Source organism: Drosophila takahashii, chromosome X (genome assembly GCF_030179915.1).
Source record: "Drosophila takahashii strain IR98-3 E-12201 chromosome X, DtakHiC1v2, whole genome shotgun sequence".
NCBI classification, from domain to species: domain Eukaryota; kingdom Metazoa; phylum Arthropoda; class Insecta; order Diptera; family Drosophilidae; genus Drosophila; species Drosophila takahashii.
In genome coordinates, this window is record NC_091683.1 from 9,927,297 (window position 1) to 9,953,254 (window position 25,958).

Consider the following 25,958-nt stretch of genomic DNA (forward strand, 5'->3'; position numbering starts at 1 on the left):
ATATTATTATTATTTTCGCTATCAGCGCGGTCGCTTAGCTCAACCTTGAGTCATGTGAAATTGTCTGCGAGCTGCAAGTTCTGCGGAAAGAAATGAGCTAAGTCATGAGTCAGCAGAATGCAGCAATTTATTGCTGGGAAACTTGAACTTGATTTCGACGGCGGGTTGAAGGGCGGCAATACGCAGTTCACGTGTGGCACTCGCCAACCATCGAAGATCACGTTTCCTATGATACGAAACTGGAAACATTAACGATATTTTAAATGTATTTTGATTTTTAATAAAAATAGAAACGTGATCAATTCAAGTGGAATACCAACCAAAGAATTGTAAAATATTTCTCAGTTCAAAAAATCTTGAAATACTGTTTATAATTTTAATTTAATCATAAATTATCTTCAAGTGCCTTAAAGTATCAGATTCTCTTTATTGGGTCCAAAATAATAATTTCCAACTAATAGGTATAAATGACATGGGATTGAGCGTAGTTCGAGGATTGGCCAAACCACTGGTAGTACGGAGTTCCCTGGGTGGTTGTTGGCCCAGTGGTTGTGGTAGTGGTAGTGGAAGTGGTGGTGGTGGCTTCACTGAGGGTCTTTGTAGAAGTCTTTGGCACAATGCACCCTGAGAACTCAAAGACGACTCTTGATCCTGTGGTTATCAGGACATTAGTGATCTCCGTGCAGCCTGGCTCTATCGCATCTGCTAAAACGAAGTCTAGTAAGCGTCCCTCTTCATCTCTGACTTCAATAGAGAATCGTTTAATCTGTCATGGAAAGTCGTAAGAATGCTATTATATTTAATAATAAATATATTTAATGTTCTACTTACAGACGCCGCAGTGGTTGAAGTGGTTGAGGCTTCCGTTGTTGTTGATGTCGTAGGGGGATCCGTAGTTGATATCGTTGTTGGGTCTGTTGTTGTTGTTGTTGTAGATAAAACTGTGGTGGGATTAGTCGTCGTTGTTGTTGTAGAAGACTCTGTGGTTGCTGTTGTAGAAGATATCGTTGTTGGATCCGTCGTTGTCGTTGTGGACGACGCTGTAGTTGATGTTGTAGAAGGGATGGTCGTTGTTGTTGTGGAAGCAACGGTCGTTGTTGTTGTGGAAGGAACGGTCGTTGTTGTTGTGGAAGGAGCGGTCGTTGTTGTTGTAGAAGATTCTGTAGTTGTTGTTGGATCACTTGTTGTCGTTGTAAAAGACTCTGTGGTTGTTGTTGTTGTAGAAGGAACGGACGTTGTTGTTGTGGAAGGAACGGTCGTTGTTGTTGTAGAAGGATCGGTTGTTGTTGTTGTAGAAGGATCGGTTGTTGTTGTTGTAGAAGGATCGGTTGTTGTTGTTGTTGTAAAAGGAACGGTCGTTGTTGTTGTTGAAGGGTCGATCGTTGTTGTAGTGGAAGTTTCTGAACGTTCTGTCGTTGTTGTTGATTCTGTTGTTACCGTTGTCGACGGATCCGTAGTCGTTTCTGTAGAAGAATCTGTGGTTGTTGATGGTGTTGTATCTTTCGTTGTCGTAGTGGAGGGGTCTTGGGAAGTTGTCGTTGATGGGTCTGTGGTCGTTGTCAATTTAGTGGTTGTTGTTGGCTCAGTGGTTGTTGTTGGCTCTGTTGTTTGTTCTGTAGTTGTCGTTGTAGGCTCTGTTGTTGTCGTTGTTATTGGCTCAGGGGTAGTTGTCGTAGTTCTCTCCGTGGTTGTTGTTGTAGAAGCTTCAGTGGTAGTTGTTGTTGTAGAAGCTTCAGTGCTAGTTGTCGTGGATGATGCCGTATTTGTAGTTGTTGAAGGTTCAGTTGTGGTCGTCGATGTAGAGGGTTGAGATGTTGTGGTGGTTGTTAAATATTCAGGGGCTTTCGTTGATATAGGAGCCTTTGTGGTGGTTGTAGTTTCCTCATAACATGGCCGCTTGGTTGTTTCGGGCCTCCTGGTCGGATAGTGCCAATATGGAGGCCTATAGCTCACTGGGTTCCTTCTGGGTGGTGTTTGGGGCCGCTTAAGAGCCCATACCGGATACGGAAGCACATAGTCTATTGCTTGAGGACCATAAGTATCCGGTGGCGGCATTACGTCGTAACGTCCGATATATTGCGGAATTTGTGAAATTCTGGGTCTGGGAATGGGTGATGAGTAAGTCGAGCGAGGTGGTTGAGCCACAAGCAAACTTCGTTGATTATAATAGTAGCCCACATCTACAATCTTTGGCCGCGGCGGTGGCTCTTGGCAATAAATAAGGTCAGTCAAATCGAATTCTGTGGGTTAAAAATATAAATATTTTAATGGATTTTAAATTATTTAAAAATAAAATGTACAATATATAAGGAAATATCTGCAGTAATGTTTGTAATCAGTAGCTCAAGACCTGAAATATTTCCTACCTTCCTGTCCACTGAATATCATCTTTAGATTATACTCGTTGAGGTCGCAAATGCTCTCAAAACCACGATAACAAAGTCCACTTTTGCCACAGACTCGGGGGCCGCAGGGTCGTTGGTTATATCTGGGAATGTTTTTGAAGCGCGGAAATCCCGGGTAATCCTCTCGACGACCCTGGGCGAAGGTCAAAGCTGACATCAGGACCAAACAGGCAAACACTCTCCACATTTCGAAGGTTGGTGTGTAACTGATGACTTCACCTCACCCTTCGACAACTATTTATATGTCCGACCTGTTCTCCTCTAAGGTAAATCTCTGAAGAACAAACAATGACTACAAATAAGAACACCAGACGGCGTCTGTCTATCGGAATTATACGTGCCAGGGCCCCATTTTCAATGTAAATGCTGCCAAAAGTAAAAAAATAAATTTAAAAAAAAAGCCAAAGCCATCAGCCCCTACTCGGATTCTCTTTCTCTGGTCTCGTCTCAGTTGCCTGGCCGTTGCTCAGATATTCTCGGATCGGAGTACAAAGAAAAAGTGTTTAAATCAAAGCCACGCAATCTGAAGTTGAAAAAACTGCTTGGCATCAACACCAAAAGCTCCAGAAAATTACACTGCTTGCGAGAAAAGCTCTGCTTTTGGTTGAAAAACTTGATATTAAAATATATATTTTGTAAAATATTTTTTATTTACTGTAGCAAATGTTAAATTTTTACAAATTCAACTAGTTCAGCTTACAATTGATTAAACTAAAATATCCTTCGTTTTAAAATGTTGTAGGACGCATTTTTAAATAAATTGTGTACATTGTTAAAAATTAAATAATCAGAATAAAAGTATGTTGAAATATTGGTTTGGAATTTTTTTTTTTTTAAATTTAATAGCAATAAGTTTAAGATAATATGATATCTTAGCATATAAATAAATTGATTATTTTTCCCTTACTCTGCTTACTTATTCAAAAAGTTAAAAAAAATAGTTTCAAGGGTCTTAAATCGTTTTATTTTTGGCTTGCTAGCTATTTTGTAGTTCGTATCTATTAAATAAAATAGATAATACTTCGAAGCACTTTCGCCGTATAACAGTTTTCGGCAAGCAGTCTGTGAAACACTGCTTGCCCATTTGAATCCTCCGCGTCGGTTTCCTTTCCTTCGCCTCGGAATTTCCTATTCACTTGCCAATCGGTTGCTGTGGCGAGTACAACGTCTGCGGATTCCGGAATCTGCCTTCTATTTTCGGTTTTCGAGTGACGCGGTTTTTGGCGCGTTTTTCGATCGTTTCGGTTTTCGGCAGACGAGGCGCCAAAATCGAGAATCGTGAACTTCGATCCCGAAAAAACCGTGCACGATTGGCACCCCGCCGATGAGGTAAACAGAGAACATCAAATTACATTTAATTGCACGCGTCATTCGCTGAATTTTCCTAATTCCTGCGGCTTTCGCTGTGTGAATATTGTTTATTTTACGCGCGACACATATTGCTCATACGCCATGGATGCCGGGGAATAAAAAAGACGTCCTGTCATGCCCACACACACACATATCGTATTTATTTTGGGCCAAAGTACAAAAATATAAAAAAAGAGAATGTCACTGCAAGGAAATGATTTATTCAGGAATCACATAAATGTATGCTCCACTTTTTTTTTATGTCAAAGGCCTTTCGCCCGGGGGATTCATCAATCTGGTCAGCAATCCTTTGCTAGGCTCTAAAATAGTCCTTTTTCCATTTCGCATTTCACATTTCGCATTGCGCATCCGCCGCGTGGGCCGTTCCGTTTGTTTGCTGATTTCATGCTGCGGTTTCTGATTCAATTAGCCTGTGCGGAGCGCAGAATATGTAGCTTCCTTGTGGCCCCGTCTGTGCTCATATTTGTTACTGCCAGGCTTAAGGCTAAGACCCAATACAAATTCCCCCAATGACTGGCGATTGTGTGTGGCAACAAACAATTGCAATATAGCCGCCTCAAAGTGTGCAATAAGTTATGCACGAAGCGCTGCCAGCTGATTTATCTGCTGCCATTGGGTTTCAGTTCCATTTCCATTTCAATTTCCATCCCGCCGCACGAATTTGAAGACGTGTTTGAAGCGTTCTTTCCGGCGAATATCTGTCAGCGTTAATAGTTTCGCATGAGATATGTTCATCATTGAACTTATGCCTCAAAATATTTTATTATGAACTTAAGCTCAAAAAATAAAATTGTATTACAAAATTAAGAAAAAAAAAATTAAATTAATATACATAGAAATTTTACGTTTTAACCTCTCAAGTTCCTTTTAAGATTTTCTTACCTTTGTATTACCTAAAGTTTCTTTTTTAATTTTCAGCCAAAATTATTACGTTAAGAACAAGTGAAACTTTGTGCTGTTCACATTAATATTCACAATATAATGCAAGCGTAGTAATTTAATTTCAAGCCCAGGGGAATAATGAAACTCCGCGTTTCTTTTCTCACCTCTGTTGATTTTTATTTAAGTCTTCACCCCCTTTTGGATCGTCGTCGGTTGAAATACCTACAGCTGCTAAACGAGGGCTCATTAGTTGGTGGCCATGTTTACATGGCCCACACAAACTCGCGCCAAACAAATGCGGTGGCTGCGAAGGGGTCAAAGGGCATCAGAAATGGTGTGGTGGAAATGAAAAGGGGGTGGGGAAGAGGGCACTTGTGTACATGACAGCTGACAGCCGAGGGCACAAGGAGTCGCGTCCAACCGCAAATACATTGATGACAGGTTCTTCATTAAAGGCCCTACAAGTGTCGACGGGGGCCGCCAAAATGTAAACTGGTGTTTCACTCAACTAATGTTTTACACCGCAACGGACAGGCCAATTAAAAGCGGCGGCTTTCCTAAATACTGCGGGAAGTGTAAAAAGCTAATTAAGAAATTATGGAAATAAATTATGTCCATTAAAACGGGACTAATGGATTTTGAACAAATAAATTTTATTTCCAATTTTCCCATTTTTTATAATTGGTAACATCATAATTTTAAGCGAAAATTAGCCAAAAAAAAGGTCCAGATTTTTTGTTTTCTTGCTATAACTTGGCCTAAAATGGTCCGACATTAAAAATGCGTACTGCTTTAAACAGATAACAAAATAATAAATAAATCCATAACACTTTCCGTGTGATTTTGAAAAAATAAAATTTTCCCCAATTTTCACATATTTTTGTAAGGGGGTACTACACAATTTTTTACGAAAAATGACAAAAAAATAAAATGTCCAGGTTTAAATGCCAATCAATAGGAAATTAAATAACGAGTTCAGAAAGGTATGACAATCCATATTTGGATCAATATTTCCATTGTTTCGGTCAAAAAACGAATTATTTTTTTTTGTAAAATTAAGATCTGGGTTTTTGGCCAAATTTTGAATTTTTTTCATTTCCAAAAATAAGTGCAAAAACTTCTCTGTCATTCTCAAACGATGTTTATGGAAAATAAGAGAAATCTTTTAAGTAAAAACCGTATCTAGGGTATAAGACAAATGAATCCCATCTCTAAAAAACCATAAAAACGTCAGATAAGTTTTTATTAATTCCTAGAAATAATTTACTTAAAAGCTGTTCATGTAGGTCAGGTACAACCCACTGCCATCGAAATGGTTACTTTTGTTATCCCGCACAACGATTTTCTTTTTGAATTCCACTTGGGGCTGTCATTCGATAAGCCTGCAAATAAGTTATGACTGATTTCGGCCAAGAAGGACGCCCCCAAGAACGAGTTTGCATATGCTTTGTTCTGGGTTTTGGCCTGGGCCATTTCAGATAGGACCTCTATAACTCACCCCTCTATGGCCTCTATTCCTCTGAGTTTTTTTTGGACATTTCTTAAAGTTGCCTTGCCCACTGACCAAGTCGTCTAATGAGCCGACTGTTTGTCTGTCTGTATTTTTTTTTGTTTCTGGGAAATGGGATCTCAAGTGTCGCCATTTGCTTGTTGTTCGCCACTTTTACAACATAATTTGGGCAGTTGCGAGGCCCGTGGCCCGGGGATCATGGTTTATGATTCCACATTGAAGTTATGTACTTGCGCCACTACAACATTCCGTTAAGCATTTTATTGCAGCCGACTTCTGGGCGAATATTAAATTTTTATATAGCCTCCGGAACAGTAGACAACCAAGAAAAAAAGAACAGAAATGAAACCGAGAAGGAAAAAACACGGAGAACAAAATGGCAGTGGCAGCGGCCGAAAAAATACATGGAAATTGAATTCCATTTTCATTGCCACTGACACTGCTTTCGGCCACTGTGTTTCTATTGCCTTCTTTTTTTTGTTTTTCCTTTTTTTGTTTTGGCCCAGTCTCTTGTCCTCTTGCCTTGCTTACAAATTAAATGTACCAAATTTCGTAATTGAGCGCTTTATGTATTTTTAATTTATTTTCCTTGCGACGCTCCCTGAGCTGTCAGTTGCGCTTTTGATTAATTTTGCAAACAAACATATTCAATGGAGACTCTGCCCCCTGTGCTTTTTTGTCCATTAGCCTGGGTCATTTAAATATTTTTAATACGGTGTGGAAGTGACTGCAGCCCCTGTCACTGGCTATTAATAACCAATATTCGTTGAGCTGAATAAACAAACGGTTGGCCGCCAGCTAATGATACCGCAGGCCGTCGACAAAAAATTCAAATAATATCTGTCAAAATGTGATAAGTGTGATAAGAAATTTATTGGCACTTCATAACATGGATTATTCAAAATAATTTAAAACTTAAATAAAAATAGTCAATAAATATTAATATCAACATGACTGCTCTTTTAATAAGTTCGCTTATAAATTATACGAAATTCCTAAAATCTAGACATTTTTATTTAGATTTATGGGTTATTTTTAATATTTAAAATCATCTAACTAGCTTATAAAACGTTTATTTTTTCTTCTTTTAAAAATTAATGTTTGAGCAAAAACTGTAATTTTTTGGTTTTGAAAGGTAAGAAGTAGCTCATAATAACCCATTAAAACTTGGCATTTCCCTCAATACAAGCTAGCCTTAATCGAAAAGTAAACAGCCCATTGGTATTATTAATGCTTCATTTATCTTTTCCTCATTTTCCTTGTGTTGTGATCAAATAAAAAGTTTAAATTAATCAGAATTGAGTGACGGATGCCTTGTAGACGAAAATATACACAACAGAAGTTGAATGAACTTTAAAATACCCTATTCTCGTAAATCAAAGTTAAAAATTTCCCACATTATTAATTATAATTTTATTTTTTTCTAGATAAAAGCTTAAAAAACCACAATTGATTTAAGGAAATTGATACCTGTATAAACACCTCTCCCATGAGCCATTTATAAAACGCGTGATTAACGAAGCTTAATTCCCATTAATCGTCAGGTGGCTAATTAATTGAAATCTATGAATATTGGATGCGAGCTGTCAGCTAAGTGGAAAAGCTGGCCGAGATTCGATTCCCCCAATAAATTTAACGCAAATTGGAAGCTTGTTTACTCCCGTCGGATGGAATCCGAAATTCCCCCCTTGTCTCTGCAAAAATTAACGCCCGTATATCATTCAATATTTGATTACTCTCGGGGGCAAATTGGTTTTTCGTTTTTTTCGCCAGGTTTTCGGTTTTCGGCTTCCGGCAGAGGTCTCTATACTACTATACCCGAGATTTCTTGGCCAAGTTCAAGCACTCGCAATTAAATCCAATAAAAATAACCAACACATTGTTCTCGTCCGTTAAGTGCGATCTGATTTCGGGGCGATTCTCGGTTGAATTATAAACAACCCGCTGGCTTTTGTGTATATATAGACGATATGTGGGGAGTGGGTTCGGGGGAATGGGTAATGTTATAAGCCGATTTCACGGCCATAAATATCAATTCGAGCAGAGCGGCCAGAAAAAATATTTGTAAAAAGTAAAAAAAAAAAGAAGAGAAAAATGAAAATCAAAAGGAACGGTATTTGATTTATGCGGCGAGGGCGTGGCATTACGGCATCTAAATAAAAAATTTGCCCGCGAATAAGCCACCACAAATCTTGTCCCGCTTCAAATTTATTAAAAAAACAAGAGCCGTGATTTATTCGAGTGACGCCAACGCGACTGCCAGATACTTTATACTTTTGACTTTGCATTCCTTCAATAACTACATAATTTAAAAAAAAGCACAGTTACCGCTTAGTATACAACATTTCGAAAATTTTAACTATTATAAACGCTTTAAAATAAACTTAAATTAATACAACTTTTACAAAACTCAAATAAACTAAAATATTATAAGCAAAAAAAAAGTTATTCATTATTTTGTTTTTTAAAAGTAAATTATTTTAAACTATTTTGGAAAATCAGAGAATAATATTGATGAAAAACATGTTAATATATATAATTTTTAATTATTGATTTATTATAAGCAAAAAACCAGTGTTAAATTATATTTTAAACGGTTTTGTGAAATCAGAAAATAAAATTGATGGACTACATTTTCGATGGACTCGTGAAATCGTCGAGTTCGCAGTATTTAAATCCGCTTAAGCACGGCCGATCCGAAACAGCTCCTCCAACTTAATCTCCTTCCCGGGTTTTTTCCCGTTTTTCACCATTTTTCCCCAGTTCCTTTCGTGGGCTTCTGTGCAAATTTTGATTTATGCGAGCTGCCGCCAGAGAATGTCAATAATTGGCTTAGGATGCTGGGACTGCCATCTGCTATCGGCTATCAAAAGTTGAAGGGGCGGTTGAATTTTACGGGCAGCTGTCTTTCAAGTTTCACTTCAGCGTTTTGCATTTTTGCCGGTTCTGAGGGAACGGCGCCAGTTAAAAAAAAAAAGAGTTCATTCAATTGTGCCGGATCTTTTCGCCCGCTCAGCACTTTTCGCACTCTCTATTCGCGGTGAAAACTTTTAATGAGCAAAGCGAAAACACCAAGCTGCCGGCGAAAAAACAACATTGCTGTCGGGGTAAATCAAATCAAATAAATGAAATTTTACAAATTATTTTACACAAAATATGCGCAAGTTGTGAAATGGTTTTGCATGATTTTGAGGGGGCAAAATTATCATTTCCCAAGACGCCAGCTTTAAAATATGTACGAAAATGCAGAGATGCGAATATTTATGTTAAATTGATAAGTCCAGCAGTTTATCGTTCAACAAAGAAACACCTGTAAATCCGATTCTCAGCTAAAAACCTCAGCTGAGAAAAGTTCGCCTAATCACATTAATGCGATAAACGCTAATAATAATCATAATCTGAACAGCAATCTTTAGCTTTTTGGTCTGGCTTTGATAACAAATTTAAAACAAAACACAGAGATATTTTGCACTTGCTTGCACATTATTAAGTAAAATAAAATAATTATAGTTTCACATTTTTTATATAAAATTTGCATTTAATTAGACTATTTAAATTATGTATTTCATGTCTCAAAACCCCTTTCTACATTTTTTTCTAACAAAACGCCTATCGTACATCTTTTCACCCAAAAAAAAAAACAACAAACGGCTGGCAAAGTGGGGGCTCCAAATTAAATGTTTATCATTTAATTAAACAGATTTCCCCATTAAACTTTTTGGCCGCCCTCGGAGGCAGAAAAAAAAGAGAGAAACATACAAATACTGTCAAAAAAATGTTAGCTCGTGGGCACAAAAATCTGAGCCAAGTTAAGACAATTTGAATATAAATGGCTATTTTAGCCGGGCGGTTGTCCTCGTTGTCCTTGTTGTTTGGCATGCCAAGTGCCGCCTGGGGCATTTGTTAATTTCCGTTTCCGTAGGAGACCCCATCCCCCCATCTATTGTGGCCCATTGTTTCGACCCTTCCGCCACCGATTTCCGACCCGCTTTTAATGCCGTTTTATTGTCAAAAGATAAGGGCGAGCACAAAAGCGGAAAACTGCTTAAAAAAATCTATTAAGCCGCAGCGAAAATTATTCAGCCAACAAACAATGGCAAACACCTGTTCGCATGTGTGTGGTGGTAGTTGTGGTGGGCGAGAGGCGTTGATAAGTGCCGCCCACACCGCACCACCCAACCCAACCACCCAAACACCTCAACACCACATAGAAAAAATCTAGCAAAATCACTTTAAAGTGTTAAGAAACGACATTATCTCCTAAGTCATCTTTATAATTGAATATGAGGGAATTTATAGATAATTTCATTACAATTTAATATCTTTTAATATTATTTCTGCAAACAAATTTAAAATTGAATCATCAGATACTACGATATTCTATACATTTTTAGATTGAAGGATAGTCTATCAGAAAATAAGTAATCCATTCAAATTAATTTTTTGAATTTTAATAAATTTAATATCATACCTTTAAATGAGTTACTTTTCCCTTAGAAAAAAATGAAAAATCCAAAGTCATAGTACAACTTTTTTTCAGTGCCCCAAAAAATATCGAAAAATCCAGATGTGATCGAATCAACTTGTTTATGTGCTGGTACTGATTTATTTATTGTGGCTAAATGGAACACTCTACATATTGCTGCTTTAAATTGCTGTTAAAATTATGATTTCGTTGGGTGATATCCTCAAGTGGTTTCGCGGTGCTTTTCGGGTGGTTCGTTCATTGGTGGTGCTTCCGATCGATGCTTTTGTCATTCAGTGTTTAGGGATTCTAAAGTGAACCGATATAAATGGGATTGTTTATTATAGTTTAGAGATCAGTTTGATGGCTTAAGGTTCTACTTACAGGAGCTGCTGTGGTTGTTGTTGCTGCGGTGGTTGTTGTTGCTGCGGTGGTTGTTGTTGCTGCAGTGGTTGTTGTTGCTGCGGTAGTTGTTGTTGCAGCCTTAGTAGTTGCCGCTGTGGTTGTTGTTGCTGCAGTGGTTGTTGTTGCTGCGGTAGTTGTTGTTGCAGCCTTAGTAGTTGCCGCTGTGGTGGTTGCTGCAGTGGTTGTTGTAGCTGCCTTGGTTGTTGCCGCTGTGGTTGTTGCTGCCTTGGTTGTTGCGACTGTGGTTGTTGCTGCCTTGGTTGTTGCGACTGTGGTTGTTGCTGCCGTAGTTGTTGCTGCCTTAGTGGTTGCCGCAGTGGTCGTTGTTGCTGCTGTGGTTGTTGTTGCCGCCTTAGTGGTTGCCACCGTGGTTGTTGCATATTTGGTTGGGTATCCCGGATATCTGTTGGCCTTTGTGGTGGCCCTGGAGGCTGTGGTGGCCGAGGTGGTGGTCGATCCGGTAGATGGCGCCTTGGTGGTGCCCGCATAGCTGTAGACAGCGGCATAGGCGGGATAGGATGAGAAGGGGCGGTAAGACTTGGCAGGTGGAGAGGGATACTTGGCAGGAGCAGAGGGATACTTGGCAGGAGGCGAAGGCGGAGCGTAGGCAGAGGGATACGAAACGGAATAGGAAGGAGCAGCCACAGGATGCGGACCCGGAGCCTCGGCCGTTGCCTTGGCGCCATAGGGACCACTGGCGGCGGCATAGGCATACGAATTCTGGGACGACGATGAGGAATACTGAACGGGAGCATAACTCTGGACTGGAGAACTCTTGGGATAATATCCATAAGCAGGAGCCGAGGGAGCATACGATTGGCCGGGATACGAGGGACAGTAATTGAGATCAGTTTGGATAAGTTCTGCCAAATGTAGGAAGAAAGATTAATTATTTCATTTAATTAGTGTTATTTTTTTAGATTTTGTTAAGGCATTTTTTTCAATATAAATTACTCAATTATTAAACAGAAAAATGTAAATCATTTTTGGACAATTTAAATGTTTCTTTTTCATTAAGGAAATTCTTTAAATGGTGAAAAAAAAATTGCTTAGTTTTTTTTATGGAGAAAAAATCTTGCGAAAAAATTCAGAAAACCCTGAAAACTTACCCTTCTTGCCTCCGAACAGCAGCTTCAGGTTATGCGAGTCCAGGCGACACTTGCTCGAAAACGGATGGTAGTTGTAGCCATCGGAGGCGCACACGGGATAGCCGTCCGGTGGGCACACGGCATCGTAGTTGGCATCCCCGAAGATGTAGTCCAGCTCGGAGCCCGCATAGTCGCCATACCAGTCGTAGTCGCCCCTGACCAACCCCATGGCCAAGGCCAAAAGGACGAGGGCGAGGGTGGGAGCAAAGTGGGATTGCGACTTGGAGAACATGTTGAACCGATGTGGAACTGATGCCGCTGACCACGGAGATCCCCGCTTTTATGGGTCAGCGACTCGACTGCCAAATGGGGTCTAGAACGTGCAGGTGATTGCAGTCTTTACATCACTCTCTAGTCTTTCTTTCTTTCATTTTTTTTTGTTTTGCGTTTAAAGCCCCGTCTCTCCGGGTTTTATCGCCCCGGAACGTGCGACCAAAGAGCGCTGCTGACATTATAGCATAGTAAAGTGGCATTACCTAACAAAAAAATCATTGTCTTCGCCGCTACTCAAGCAACTCCAACTAACTGGGCTTAAACTCTCTCAGCTGGCGCCAGATTGTTCTTAACTTGGATTTGGGATTGGATTAAAGTCGATAGAGCTCGACATCAAGTCGAAAGAGCGATAATTGGGGCGAAATTTCTCCAGTGAACTGCTAAAAAAAGTAAATCTCAGCAGACAATAATTACTTAACAATAAATGAGAATATAAAGTCAGATAAGACAATAATAGCTAAGCCACTTTAACTCCGAGCCAAGTAACCGTGAAATAATATGTAACAAGAAACAATTAAAAAGTATATGTCCCGGTGTAAAGTTTTAGCCATTCTCGTGCTTTTTTCCTGACCAGTCATAAAATTAAAGGGGAAAAAGATAGCATACAATCACACATATATTTGCGGACATGTGCAGAAAATTATGTGGCAAAGTCAGTTTCCCTTAAAGAGGAAAACCCTATAAGCATAAGCTTGAGTTTTTCCGTGCTAAACACTTTGAATTGTGCCTAAGACCCTGGAATTTTCACACCACACAGAGTGCTGCTAATTGCAAAATACATTTTATATGAAATTCTCGTACATTTTGTAGGGAATTTTTTATCAATTCTAAGTCGAAGCCAATTTTCTCGGAAGAACGTCGGAGAAGCGCATAAAATATTTACACTCGTTCGCTATGCAGGACATCAGAAATTCAGGAATAAATTTTATGGAAATTTCGAGGAGCAAGTTCACTTGCATGAAATTCACTGAGTATTGAAGTGAAGTGAAACAAAATAATCACTAAAGCTGAATCTTAAAGGCTGCGTCGGGATAATAAAAAAGTTGTCTTGCAATCGCATCAAATGCTCGTAACTACAGTTTCAAAGTGAAACAAACACCAGTTCCTTAGTATTTGAGGGGTCTTAACCCTTTAGTGTCACGAGTGGTAAATCTACATTGAATTGCTAAAAAATTGTTATATTAATTTTGTGTCCTTTAACCAAAATAAATTTTTTTTTGCAATGTAATAGTATGTACATACTATTTACACTCTGTTCTTTAATTAAAAATAAAATATATAATATATAAAAAACCACACTTAAAATCCTCAAAACAAAAAAGGAAAATTAAAATATAACCACAATAAATGTTTGTTCATATAAATCGAACGTGACAATTGGGTTAAATAAATTCCCTCAGCAAAATTCGAAATCTTTAGCCATTTGTGGGTCCCAGCTGGGTGGACCACGCCCACCGGGGAAACTGTTATATACGCCCACAACAACCAATTTACTCGGCACACAAAGCGGGCAAGCAGTGCGGGCCAACAACTTGTTGCTTACAAGCAGTGCTCAGGAAAACAATGTTTGTGCACCGAAAAAAAATATATATTAACTTTTGTAATCTGATAAAATTTATCAATCAAAAAAATTAATTACAAAATAATATAAAATAAGTATAAGAAAATAATTCACTTATTTATTTTAGAAATTTATGAACTGTTGTTACAATATTTAATTTAATGAATATAATAACTCTTATTTTTATTCAACATTTTTAGTTTCTTTGGAATTTGTTCAATATGTTATGTTTAATTTATATAATAATATTTGTATTACCAAAGAAAACTCTTTCTGAATTTCTTATAATTAAATTTTTTTCGGTGCAGTGGATGAAAGGACGGGAAAATGGGGGAAAATGTAAGGCGGCTCGGCCAGCAGCCTCGGCAGGCGATTTTCGCCGGATGCCGTACCATTTTCCAACGGAACGCAGAGCAGAGCGGTGCGAAAATCGGAGTGAAGCGTCATCGTTTAGCCGCCGATAACAGAACGCGTTCTATATTTCTTTTTTTTGCCCGTCTTTCTGAATGCCTTTTGTGTTTTGTTGTTGTACGTGACGAGCGGTGAACTGAAACAGAATCAATTGTTTAAATTTTCAATGAATGGCAGTGGCAAACGATTCAATGAACTAAATTGGCTGGGGGCAACCGTGTAAGTGATCTCTTGGCACCTGTGCTTGGCAATAGCTATGTGAATATCAGGTGAAAATATTTTAGAAAATATTTCAGAGAATATTTCAGTAAATATTTCAGAAAATATATCGCATAATTAGCGCGCCGCACGAGTCCTAATTTTCGCTAGTTTAATTAAGTAAACAAACGAATTAAATATTTTTGCGTACAGAGTACAAATAAATAATTCGATTTCTGGCCGCACTCACTAATTTTGTGTGGGCCTTATGCGAAAAGTTGTTTCGGTGATTGGCGGGAAATGAGTGCAATAATTTCGCAAGGTTGGCAACTTTTATGCCCAGTAGATCCTTGTGGGGATTGCGGATTGGGGATTCCGGAGGATTCGTGGCCAGTCCAGCGTGCGTAATTGCATTTGGTGACCCAGACGCTGTGGCTGAAGTAATTTGTTATTATAATTGATCCGACAAGAATGACCGAATAATATGGCATTATTTCGCATGTCCGCTTTTGATTGTGTGTGTGGCATTTCCGTTTCCGGCCTGCAAATGGCGCTAGCATCATTAACCGCATTGACGGCTTTTCTCCTCCGACTCTATTAATTTCATTTTTTTTCTCTCTTTAGGCTGCCAGACAAAACAATTCATCATCAATATTCAGCATGTGTACATATAATTATTCTGCTGCCAGCTTTTTGCGCCCACCACTCCCATTGATTGGCCATTTGTATCTTATGCAGCGGGAGGTCTTGCTAGCCAAAAAAAAAATAGGAAGAAATCCTTGTTCTTTTCCCTCCCATTGTTGACAATAAATTTCAATTTCTTGCATAATTTATGCAAGCAAACGTTTTCCAATTATTTGTATTTTATGGTCGCTTCAAGATGAGCAACAAACCCCCTTTCTAGGGCTTCTCTTCTTTCCCAAGTACAAGTACAAGTATCAAGTATCAACAAAACTATGCAAAACAAAACAATTTGCCAAAAATGTTGCAGATGCTTGCGTATTTCGTGTAGGGTTTCCCTTGGTTTTTGGGGGGAAACTTTGCCATACACTGCGTTCCAGATTTATTTGGCCAAAATGTAGGAGTCGTAAAACAATATGGAGAGACGGAAATTCGTGTCTTAATTTTTTTTACAGCTGAGCAAGCAGTTTATTCTTATTTGGAATTTTTCTTGACAAGTGTCTTTTTTAACAGCGGATAAAAAAGTACGTGTAAGTTCTTATTTTTAGCTCAAATGTTTTTGAATTTAGAAAAAAAAACTCTATTAAATAAATTTAAAAAAAACTGTAATTGTTCAAGGCAAAACAAGCAGTTAAATAAAACTTAAAAATCTTTACATTATTGGTTGAAATTAATTAGATAAAACTTTTGTTGCTAAAAAGATTTGTTAGTATGGAATTCAAATAAAATTCTATAAAATAAATAACAAAAATTCGAATTACAATTTTTTTAATAAATAGCAAAATTACACTTGGAAAATAATGGAAACTTTTTGTTGTTAAACTGATTTTCTTGGCTTGAGGTACCAAACCCTTTATTACAGTGTAGTGATGACAGACACTGGTTTTAGTATCGTCTGCGACAGAATGGCATGTCAAACGGAATCTGATGAATAGGACTATGGAACTATAGGAAGCATTTCAATTATACTTTGTCTCAAAGGCGATGATAAGGCGGGAATATTGCAGTGGATTTAATTCAAAGGAAGGGGCGCGGGCCATTGAGACAGTAAATGCAATTAATGCTCATTAGTGCTTCAGGACGGGCATTTGAATTGATGGCCAACAAAGGGCCTCCTCCTCGTCCTTTCTCGTCCTTTAACCTCCCATTTACCATCTTCCGTCGTCCTGTCTTCCTTACCTGAGGACTAATTGCCTGGCCGAGACACTTGCAAAAATAAATAACATGCAAGAATGTTTAGCCAGGCGCCATTTCCATCATGGAAACTGTCCCAGTGCCCCGGTAATAAATTAATGCCGCAAATTAAAGTTTAGCCCGGCTAAATCCTCTTACTATGCCGGCGCACTCGTTTTGTGCAGAGAGGCTTCTGTAGAAACTCAATCAAGCGAAATGAGTTTTGATTAAAAATATAACCAAGTTAGGCAAGAACTTTGCAGCTCATCCCGTCTCTTCCATTTTCCCACATGTGCCCTTGTCCTCCCTTTTTCGATCGATGTGCATTTCATTTGAGCTTTTGCCCCGTGGCATTTGCTTTGTCGCTCTGTGACGAAATGCAATTAAGTTCGCCCAACCACGGCTGCAAAAACAGTGCCACATTTAAGCATCGCCATTAATTAGACAATAAACTGATTTACAACATGGGAGAATAGGTGCGCAGACACAGGTGGATTGGCTGGTTCGCTGGTTGGTTGCTTGATGCTTCAATATATATGTGGAGCCCATTCAGGGGACCCCTTATGCCCTATATGTATATTCCATTTCCTTTGGCACCATTTCCCCGCAGAGTACCAAAGCCCAACTCGGGCAACTCTTTGAAGCCTAACCAAATTAGAAATGCACACACGAATGGACAGCCACAAGCGACTCAAATTCCCTTCGTTATCGCGAAATACTGCAAGAAATAAATATTTTGATTTTAAAAATATTTAAAAATAAAATTAAAAGTAAATTAAAGTAAAAAAAAACCTAATAATTGTATAAAATTATTTAAAATAAATTATCATGGTGAATATTAAATGCTTTATTGTTTTAAACTTACATTTTTTGTATTAAGCACAAAGTGCCGTTATTTTTAATAAAGAAAAATATTTGGAAAGAAAATTGAAAATTCTGATTTTTGTGCTATTTTATTTATTTAAAAAATGTTTTTTTCAGCGCATTAACCCATGACAAGAGTTAGCCACACTGAACCACCCACAATGGGAGCAGCCGCCTCGGATTCGCAGTCGGAAAATGTGGAGGCGGCTTCGCAGAGCCAAATGCAGGATAATCTGCGCATATTTTTAAAGCATTTGTATGCCGAGTGCGTGTACCGATACCAGAATGTCACATACGATACGGAGGACCCATCAGTTCCACTTGGCGCAGCAACAGGTGAGTGGCGGCCACCAGGCGTATACGTGATTTGCCGCATGCCCAAGTGCACACAGCAAAAAGGAAAATAAAAAAAACAGGAGCATAAAATAAAATTAAATGAAATTAAATTAGGGCCCATCTGATTCCATTTAGTGCGATGAAATCTTAAATTGATGAAGTACTCATTTACTCCCTTAATTTAAACTTTGATTCTTTTACAATAATTTGGCAAATTATTAAATTTAACTAATTCATTTACAATGTTTTTGCACTTACTAAATTATTCATTTAAAATGTTCTCAAATTACTTTGTCTTTTCAATTAAATTAAAAAATAACAATTCATGGTTGAGCAACTTTTTAAGCATGGTAATTTAATTCCATAATCATTTCCATTGTATAACTTCAAAATATTTTGAATTAACTTAATTAGGTATTAATTAGGTAATCCCAAATATTTGATGTAGTAAGTAATCCAATTTTAATGGCCTTTCTTGCCGTGCACAGACTACGACTTCGATTTGCCCGAGAACTTTAGCCCGGTGCCGCGATATCTGGAGAACGCCGCCCTGAACGAGGGCGCCATTGACATGCGGAACGTGGACGCGGTGCTGGCGGAGAAGGAGGAGCTGATGGCCACCGTTGTCAGTGCCACGATGGCCACAAATCAGCGACAGGCGGAGGAGGGGGGGGAAGAGGAGCGACGGCTCTTCTGCCCCCTGAACTTTGACGGATATCTCTGCTGGCCAAGGACTCCGGCAGGCACCGTGCTGAGTCAATATTGTCCCGATTTCGTCGAAGGATTCAACAGCAAATTTCTGGCCCACAAGACGTGAGTTAAATGCCCAAAATGCCTGAATATTACGCCCTGCGGGAGAGGATAGATTTTCATTCCGTGCATGGTTTCGCATGGTCAAATAAATTCCGCAATTCGAAATATTCGCCTAAGCATAAATACGGAAGTTCCATGAGTTATTTCGGATTTACTTTAACGGCATAAGATACAATGTTTATTTATGAGAGCTACAATCATGAATCAAAAATTTCTTTAATTTTTTTTAGTATATTAGTTAATAATAAAGATAAACGTAAATATGCTCCAAAGTACCAACTTCAATATGAATATCCGTATAACATTGCTCCAACAAAAACAGAATTTAATAAATTACTCCAATAACTAACAATTACTACATAATACATAAAATTACTCCAACACACATTACACATTCGTACTTCCCAAAGATCTTCTATGAGCATTCGATACTTTATAACCTCACTTTTGCACACCAGCTGGTCACAGCTGCTTCTTCGTCAAGCTAAGTGACTTTTGCTTTGTTAGAAAAGCCCCCCGTACTCGCACTTAGTCAGTCGCAATTATCGTAAGCATTTCGCATTCATAGCTGCCTGGAAAACGGCTCCTGGTTCCGTCATCCGGTGAGCAATCAGACCTGGTCCAATTACACCAACTGCGTGGACTACGAGGACCTGGAGGTAAGTGCTCGCTCCGGCGACATCGCAAGGGGAACCGCAGGGAACAGGGACATTAATCAAGAAAGTTGCCACTGCAGTTTCGCCAGTTCATCAACGAGCTGTACGTGAAGGGCTACACCCTCTCCCTCCTGGCCCTGCTCATATCGATTATAATCTTCTTGGGCTTCAAGTAAGTGTTTGTCGTCGTCGTCTCTCTATATAAGGGGCCATTCCATTCCATTCTGATACTGATGTGCGGATATCCCGTTCGCAGATCCCTGCGCTGCACCCGCATTCGGATCCATGTGCACCTGTTCGCCTCGCTGGCCTGCACCTGTGTGGCCTGGATTTTATGGTACCGCCTGGTGGTGGAGCGAGGTGAAGCCATAGCCGAAAATCCGGTGAGATGCAGAGAGAGAAAAAATAGATACTAATATTTATGTTACAAAATTTCACCAATAAGCTAAAATTACTCCAACACTAAAACGCTATTCTGGTAGTTATTTCTTAAATGAAAGGGGCGCTCTCTTAAGCACCAATATTTCAACAACACTCCAACAAAACTCCATTATGATCTGTCTTTCTAAATTATTGTAATTATATTCTAACAATTCTCCAACATTGTTATAATCTTATTTCAACACCAAAATATTACTCCAACAGTACTCCAACGACTATTTTTTTCCAGTCTGATAACAAAAATACCTTAGGAATAACTGATTTTGTTTCGTGCGCCCAAATGGCCTAACTAACTTATCACGTACTTTCAGCTCTGGTGCATTGGCTTGCATCTGGTGGTGCACTATTTCATGTTGGTCAACTATTTCTGGATGTTCTGCGAGGGCCTGCACTTGCACCTGGTGCTCGTTGTGGTAAGTCAGCCGAAATTGCCCTCAAGTCATCCGCTCTTCTCCCACATCGCCATGCAAATCTCTGTAATTGCCGTGTAAGTCTGCATTCTTTATGAGTGCGAGTTCTGTGCATGGCAGATGTGGTTTGCAGCAGCCGCTGACGTGGCACTGGTTTGCCCCCTTCCAATTTGTCTGAGAGCCAGTCGCAACTTTGGCCAACTGCCCTCCGTCTCCGTCAAGCTGAGATGTCAAGAGTGCCCGGCGAGTTACTAACCAATCCCCTTCTATCCGTCAGGTCTTTGTCAAGGACACGATTGTGATGCGCTGGTTCATCGTCATCAGCTGGTTCTCGCCGATTCCCGTTGCCATCGTCTACGGATTGGCCAGGCACTTCAGCAGCCCGGACAATAAACAGTGAGTCGTAGTTTTACGTAATCCAATTAGCAGTGATACTCCTGAATCTTACACAAGATTTCATTGAAACGGAAAACGTGATCTTCACTTTTACCAATGATAGTTACATATTATTAAATGTCTTTTAACTATTTTACTAAATATCCGCTGGACACACAGTGTTCCTACATTTTTGTTTTTCAAAATCACACGGAAAGTGTTATGGATTTTTGTTATTATTTTTTTCTCTGTTCAAAACGGTACGCATTTTTGGTGTAGGACCATTTTTGGCCAAATTACAGCAAAAAAACAAAAAGAAAAATTCAAAATTTGGCCAAAAATCCGGATCCCATTTTTACACAAAAAAATAATTCGTTTTATGACCGAAACAATAAAAATATTGATCCAAATATGGATTGTCATACCTTTCTGAACTCGTTATTAAATTTCCTATCGATTGGCATTTAAACTTGGACATTTTATTTTTTTGTAATTTTTCGTAAAAAAATCATGATGTACCCCCTTATAAAAAAATTGAAAATGGTCGAAAATTTTATTTTTCCAAAATCACACGTAAAGTGTTATGGATTCTTTTGCTATTTTGTTCTCTGTTCAAAACAGTGTGAATTTCTGGTGTAGGACCATTTTTGGCCAAAATACAGCAAAAAAACCAAAAAAAAAAAAATTGAAAATTTGGCCAAAAATCCGGATCCCATTTTTACACAAAAAAATAATTCGTTTTTTGACCGAAACATTTTTAAATTTTTCACCAATTTTCGCACAATTTAATTTCTTGCAGCTGCTGGATAAATGACAGTCTCTACCTGTGGATCTTCTCAGTGCCGATAACCCTCTCCCTGCTGGCTAGTTTCAGTAATATATGGAGGTCCCTCGAATATTACAAGGTTATTAACCCATTTTCTATGTCTCCCCGCCAGTTTTTCTGATCAACGTTCTGCGGGTGATCGTGCGGAAATTGCATCCCCAGTCCGCCCAGCCCGCTCCGCTGGCGATTCGAAAGGCGGTGCGGGCCACCATTATCCTGGTGCCGCTGTTCGGGCTACAGCACTTCCTGCTGCCCTACCGCCCGGATGCCGGTACCCAGCTGGATCACTTCTACCAAATGCTCTCCGTGGTGCTGGTCAGTCTGCAGGGCTTCGTGGTCTCCTTCCTGTTCTGCTTCGCCAACCACGATGTCACCTTCGCCATTCGCACCCTGCTCAACAAGTGGCTGCCCAGTTTGGTGACCCCGCCGCCGGCCGGGAGTAATACTGGACAGATGGCCACCACCACGCCCAGCCGCGAGTTGGGCGTTTAAGGCGTACAGCTCGAGGGTCGAGCGAAATATTGACCGCATTGCCGAGCAAAGGTTTTGATCGCCCCTCCACAAAAGCAGAGTATTGGCGTCGAATTGGCATTACTCTTTAGGTATTTTCAACTTAATGTTCAGTCAGATATTTGAAGCACTTAATGAGTCTATTTGCTGCTCTAATATAATAACAATTTAATCCAGTTTAAAATAAGAAGTTTAAGAAACTTTAAGAACTTTTAAAAACTTTTCCTATAAATTCCTCAAAATATTTTCGTAAATCTATCTATTGAATTTTCAAAAATTTTGAACTAAAATTAATTTAAACTTAGACAAGTTGTTAAAGGCATTTTAATACCGTCTCAAAAAAATTGAATTTAAAATATAAAAAAAAATAACAACATTAAAGCATTTAATGTTTAAACATATGTGTAAGCCAAATAAATTGTTATACATATTTAGTAGATCCTGCGTAGAGGATGTCCCTTCTAAGTATTTAGGTTTCAGACAGCTATCCCTGATGAAACTAAAAAACAGTTTATGCCATATCCAGAGAAATTGCGGGAATCAAGCGTCAAGAATATAGTGTAATGGTTCTGCGAACGATTTTAAAACCAAATACTATGTGTACTATTTTATGATATATGTTAAAATACGAGTCCTGAGAGGAAATGAGCACAGACGCAAAATGAAACATACGTACCCATGTACCTAATACAACTTTTTTTTTGTCTATCTCGTTAAGATATATACGACACTATGATATTTATATATATAAATATGTGTAATGTTTTGATGCTGTACATGTCAGATATATATATATGATATTTATTCCTCTTAGCCCAGCACACTTACGTAGTGAATAAAACATGTTAACTGCAACCAATGTGTTTCATTGTTCAATTTCCAGGGAATAAAAACAAGCTGCATTTTTTTTGGTAAATTTTTCATTCAATTTTATTTTATTTTTTTTTGTCGATTTTCTTTTGTCATATTTTTATTTTATTTTGTATACCATTGCTTGCCGGCTTTTTGTTGTTTGGGTTTACTTTTTGTAATCGAGTTTCGTTTGGATTTCGTTTTTGGTTTTTTTTTTTTGGTTTTTGTTTATGAAAGAGCAAAAGAGTGTAGAACAAAACTAATACGTACAATAAAATACAAATATAATAATAATTTACATACATTCATATAATTTATATGTACGAGTATAGTAAAATTTACGTTTTCATCTTATCGCTTTTGTTTTCCAATATAAGTTATATAATAATATGCATCTAAATTTGAGTTTGAGTCACCTCGGTATCATTTCCTTTATTGTGTGAGTTGAGTTGGTGTGATCTGTTTGTGTGATCTGTTTCGTGTGTCTGTGTTAAGTTAGCTATATTTATGGTAAATACATACAAATATGCGTCTAACCATTTAGAAATATTAGAGGCGCCGGAATCGAAAGAGATTTAAATCCGAAGAAATGTTTTAAATTTAAATATCGATGATAGGGAACTAGGGAATCACTTTTCGCTGAAGAATTCGCGCTGTCTGATCGAAACCTCTTCAGATCCATGTAGACCTCTAATATATTTGACTTATACGTATGCAATTCATTAAGTCGGAGCTTTGAGGTTGCGGACTGTGTGACTTCGGGAGTGTACAAATTAATTGAAATAGTTCTACTCAGGGGCTACGAATACAATATCGAAATGTGAGTAAGTAAGCATATATAAAGTAAGGTAAGTACATGGGTATGCGGTATATGGTTAACTAATTGGATAAGTACGATCGCAGATCGCAGGGTAATGCATAAGTAGGTGCTCCCCTTGGATGTGCACGAAAAAGTATATAAATATTTGTACGATACGCTATAGACAATAATAATTAGCATACACAATCAAATGGATAATAATTAATTAAGTTTGAAGTTGAGTTCTGATTTTTTTTTTTTTTTTGGTTTTGATTTGTGATCTTTGTTCTTGCACAAACACATATATAGTTGGCTTACATACATATATGTATATGCATAACGGTTATCGATTTTCTTATGCAAAAAATTGATTTAAATATTTTTGCGATTTCTTTTTGTTATGTTTGGTTTTAATTTAATTTTTATTTACTTAGTTACTTAGTTTTGTTTGGGCGCGTTCCGTCTGACAAAGCGGCTACGTATATTTTTTTGTCTTCTCCTTATTGTTTTTATTATTTTTATTTATTTTCTTGAATTTTGCAAATCATTCAACATTTTATCTCTTCTGGTTTTTGTTTAAATCTAAAGCAGTTTTTATTTAGCCAACTGCTTGTAAAAAGTCGCTAGACTGCTTGCACTGCTTACCGTGTCTTTTGCCTGAGGCGACCATTAAATTGTTCGAATTTCCGGTTTTATAACGCTTTTTGGCTTGTTTTCTCGCTTATTTCTGTACTTTTGCATAATCTGTCGCACGTTTTCTCGATGCTTAAACACTAAATTGAAGTTTCATATTCGCTAATATGCATGCAATCTCGTCTTAGCTTAGATTTTGGTATCGATGAAATCGCCTTACGTGTCTAGATTTTAGTGTATATCAATAAAAATGTTGGAAGTTGATTTTCGGGTGTAGCTTCACTTTCGCTTTTTGGTTTTTCTATCTTCAAATTCTTCGTTTTGGTGTTGCTCTGTTACGGTTTTCGATTCTGTTATCGGGGCTATAATTTCATATTTTCGCTATCCTGGCCATACAAATAGACATTTACATCTATATATATATATAAATATGTATTTGTTGTATTTAATTTTTAAATGCATTTCATGCTTAGTTGATGATTTTCATTGTTGGGTTCAGTTTTAGTTTTGCATTCTGCTGTTTTTGTTATTGTTTGTAATTTTTGTATTTCTTGACTAAAATTAATATCGAAGAACCTTCGCCAACTGATCGGTGTGTGGATTTGCATAAATCTGCGTGTGTGTTTTAGTTTTCGGTCTTTATTTAGCTGACTTTAAACTAATATGCTTTGGTTAATATGGGTGTTTTATTCATTTTTGTTTTGTTTTTTTCGGGTAAATTGTAAGTGGCGGCGTAAGTGCCATGAATGAATGTGACCGAGTCGCTGAGTTGCGATTTGTACAACTGCGTTCCGTTCGCCTCCCTCCGTCCGATATATATATGGGTGTATATATATATATAGTAAGTCAGCATGGGCCAAAACAGCCAACTCGCGCCACATCTCCATATTGCTTTTGTGAATGACACACGCGCCTGCGCAGCAGCGTTGCGGCGGTTATTTTGCGGATATTACTTGATTACTTGATTATTCCATATGCCATATTGAGTATTGAGTAGGTTAACTAGTCGCCGGGAAGTGGAAAACGAATCAGCAATCGATTGAAGATCGAACTTTCGCTTTGAGTGCCAACGGCGAACCGTTTTCGCTTGCAAGCAGTCAACTGCTTGCGAGCAGTTCTCTTTCGAGGACTTCCGGTCCTCTGCTGATCTCTTCGTTTTTAGGTAATTTTAGGTATTTTTTTAATGTATTTCACATTTCACTTTGCTCATATTCCTTTGAATTTCGTGATTCCGTAGTGGTTTCTCTTATCCTTGTGTATTTTGTATATGTCGTTATACATACTTAATACAACTATATATATATATATGTATATATATATATATGTATACTTTAATAAATTTTACTATAAATCTTTGTTTAAAAAATTTTACATCATTTATATTATATATTTAAAAATTTGGTGTTTTCAATTTGCATTCGCAACTTCCTCTCAACTTCAGTTTTTGCTTTTGTTTGGTTTTCCTTGGTTTTCCTAGTTTAAAGTTTTGTTTTCTTTCTTTCTTGTCTCTATTATTTTTAGTGTTTTATCGCCTCATGGCCGATTGCCATGTAGATGTGGCCTGACCCTTAAGCCCTAAGTACACAAAAAAAAATGTTTGCTTCCTAAAAAATGTTCATATCTCCTCACGTTCACATTTTCTCGCCATCCGTTAAACTACAGACACACACATTGATTGTTGGTGGACTCTACTAAATGATCTCGGATTTGGAAACTAGAATATCGGATTGAAAAATCGAATTTACTTAGATGCGCGTACATATAGTTCGTGTGTTTGGTTAGATATTTATTTATATAGGCGTAAAACTTAGTTAAAACTTAGTCATACTTTATAGAGCGTTGAAACTTAGTTTGTATTTTAAATATCTTTTTTTATAAATGCGAGTGCTGTTGTTGTTTTGTTTTTGGTGTGGTAAATGGTCTTGTGGTGTGTGGAGCGATTTGCACGGCTGAAGTTCCG

At 38.1% G+C, this 25,958-nt stretch overlaps 3 protein-coding genes across 4 annotated transcripts; 1 reads left to right on the forward strand and 2 right to left on the reverse strand.

The window, feature by feature from the left end:
* Positions 1–454: 454 nt before the first annotated feature.
* Mur11Da (Mucin related 11Da) lies at positions 455–2,592 on the reverse strand. The gene is given in 3 exon segments (XM_044396131.1): positions 455–776; positions 815–2,240; positions 2,367–2,592. Coding segments are annotated over 3 exon segments (1,974 nt in total).
* Positions 2,593–3,682: 1,090 nt separating this feature from the next.
* On the forward strand, positions 3,683–22,608 carry hec (calcitonin receptor hector). Of its 2 annotated transcripts, none has more exons than XM_017140243.3 (10): positions 3,683–3,734; positions 17,465–17,683; positions 18,172–18,496; positions 19,065–19,155; positions 19,233–19,324; positions 19,409–19,535; positions 19,905–20,006; positions 20,281–20,399; positions 21,178–21,251; positions 21,317–22,608. In XM_017140243.3, exons 2-10 carry the CDS (start codon positions 17,476–17,478, stop codon positions 21,694–21,696), a joined length of 1,518 nt encoding a protein of 505 aa, XP_016995732.2. In that variant the 5' UTR covers positions 3,683–3,734; positions 17,465–17,475; the 3' UTR covers positions 21,697–22,608. The 2 variants fall into 2 exon arrangements, with proteins under 2 accessions (XP_016995732.2, XP_016995734.2); XM_017140245.3 differs by lacking the exon at positions 3,683–3,734 and adding an exon at positions 14,451–14,650.
* LOC108056449 (salivary glue protein Sgs-3) lies at positions 10,769–12,466 on the reverse strand. Its single transcript, XM_017140246.3, has 3 exons — positions 12,148–12,466; positions 11,018–11,901; positions 10,769–10,942 (listed from the first exon to the last, which is right to left on the reverse strand). Exons 1-3 carry the CDS (start codon positions 12,416–12,418, stop codon positions 10,934–10,936), a joined length of 1,164 nt encoding a protein of 387 aa, XP_016995735.2. The 5' UTR covers positions 12,419–12,466; the 3' UTR covers positions 10,769–10,933.
* Positions 22,609–25,958: the final 3,350 nt, after the last annotated feature.

Bases quoted from the DNA above. Each gene is read 5' to 3' on its own strand.
- LOC108056449 (XM_017140246.3), bottom strand. From the start codon at position 12,418: ATGTTCTCCAAGTCGCAATCCCACTTTGCTCCCACCCTCGCCCTCGTC. The intron at 11,902-12,147 runs GTAAGTTTTCAG...TACATTTGGCAG, and splicing joins GCTGTTCGGAGGCAAGAAGG to AACTTATCCAAACTGATCTC.
- hec (XM_017140243.3), top strand. From the start codon at position 17,476: ATGACAAGAGTTAGCCACACTGAACCACCCACAATGGGAGCAGCCGCC. The intron at 18,497-19,064 runs GTGAGTTAAATG...TCGCATTCATAG, and splicing joins AAATTTCTGGCCCACAAGAC to CTGCCTGGAAAACGGCTCCT. The intron at 19,536-19,904 runs GTGAGATGCAGA...ACGTACTTTCAG, and splicing joins AAGCCATAGCCGAAAATCCG to CTCTGGTGCATTGGCTTGCA.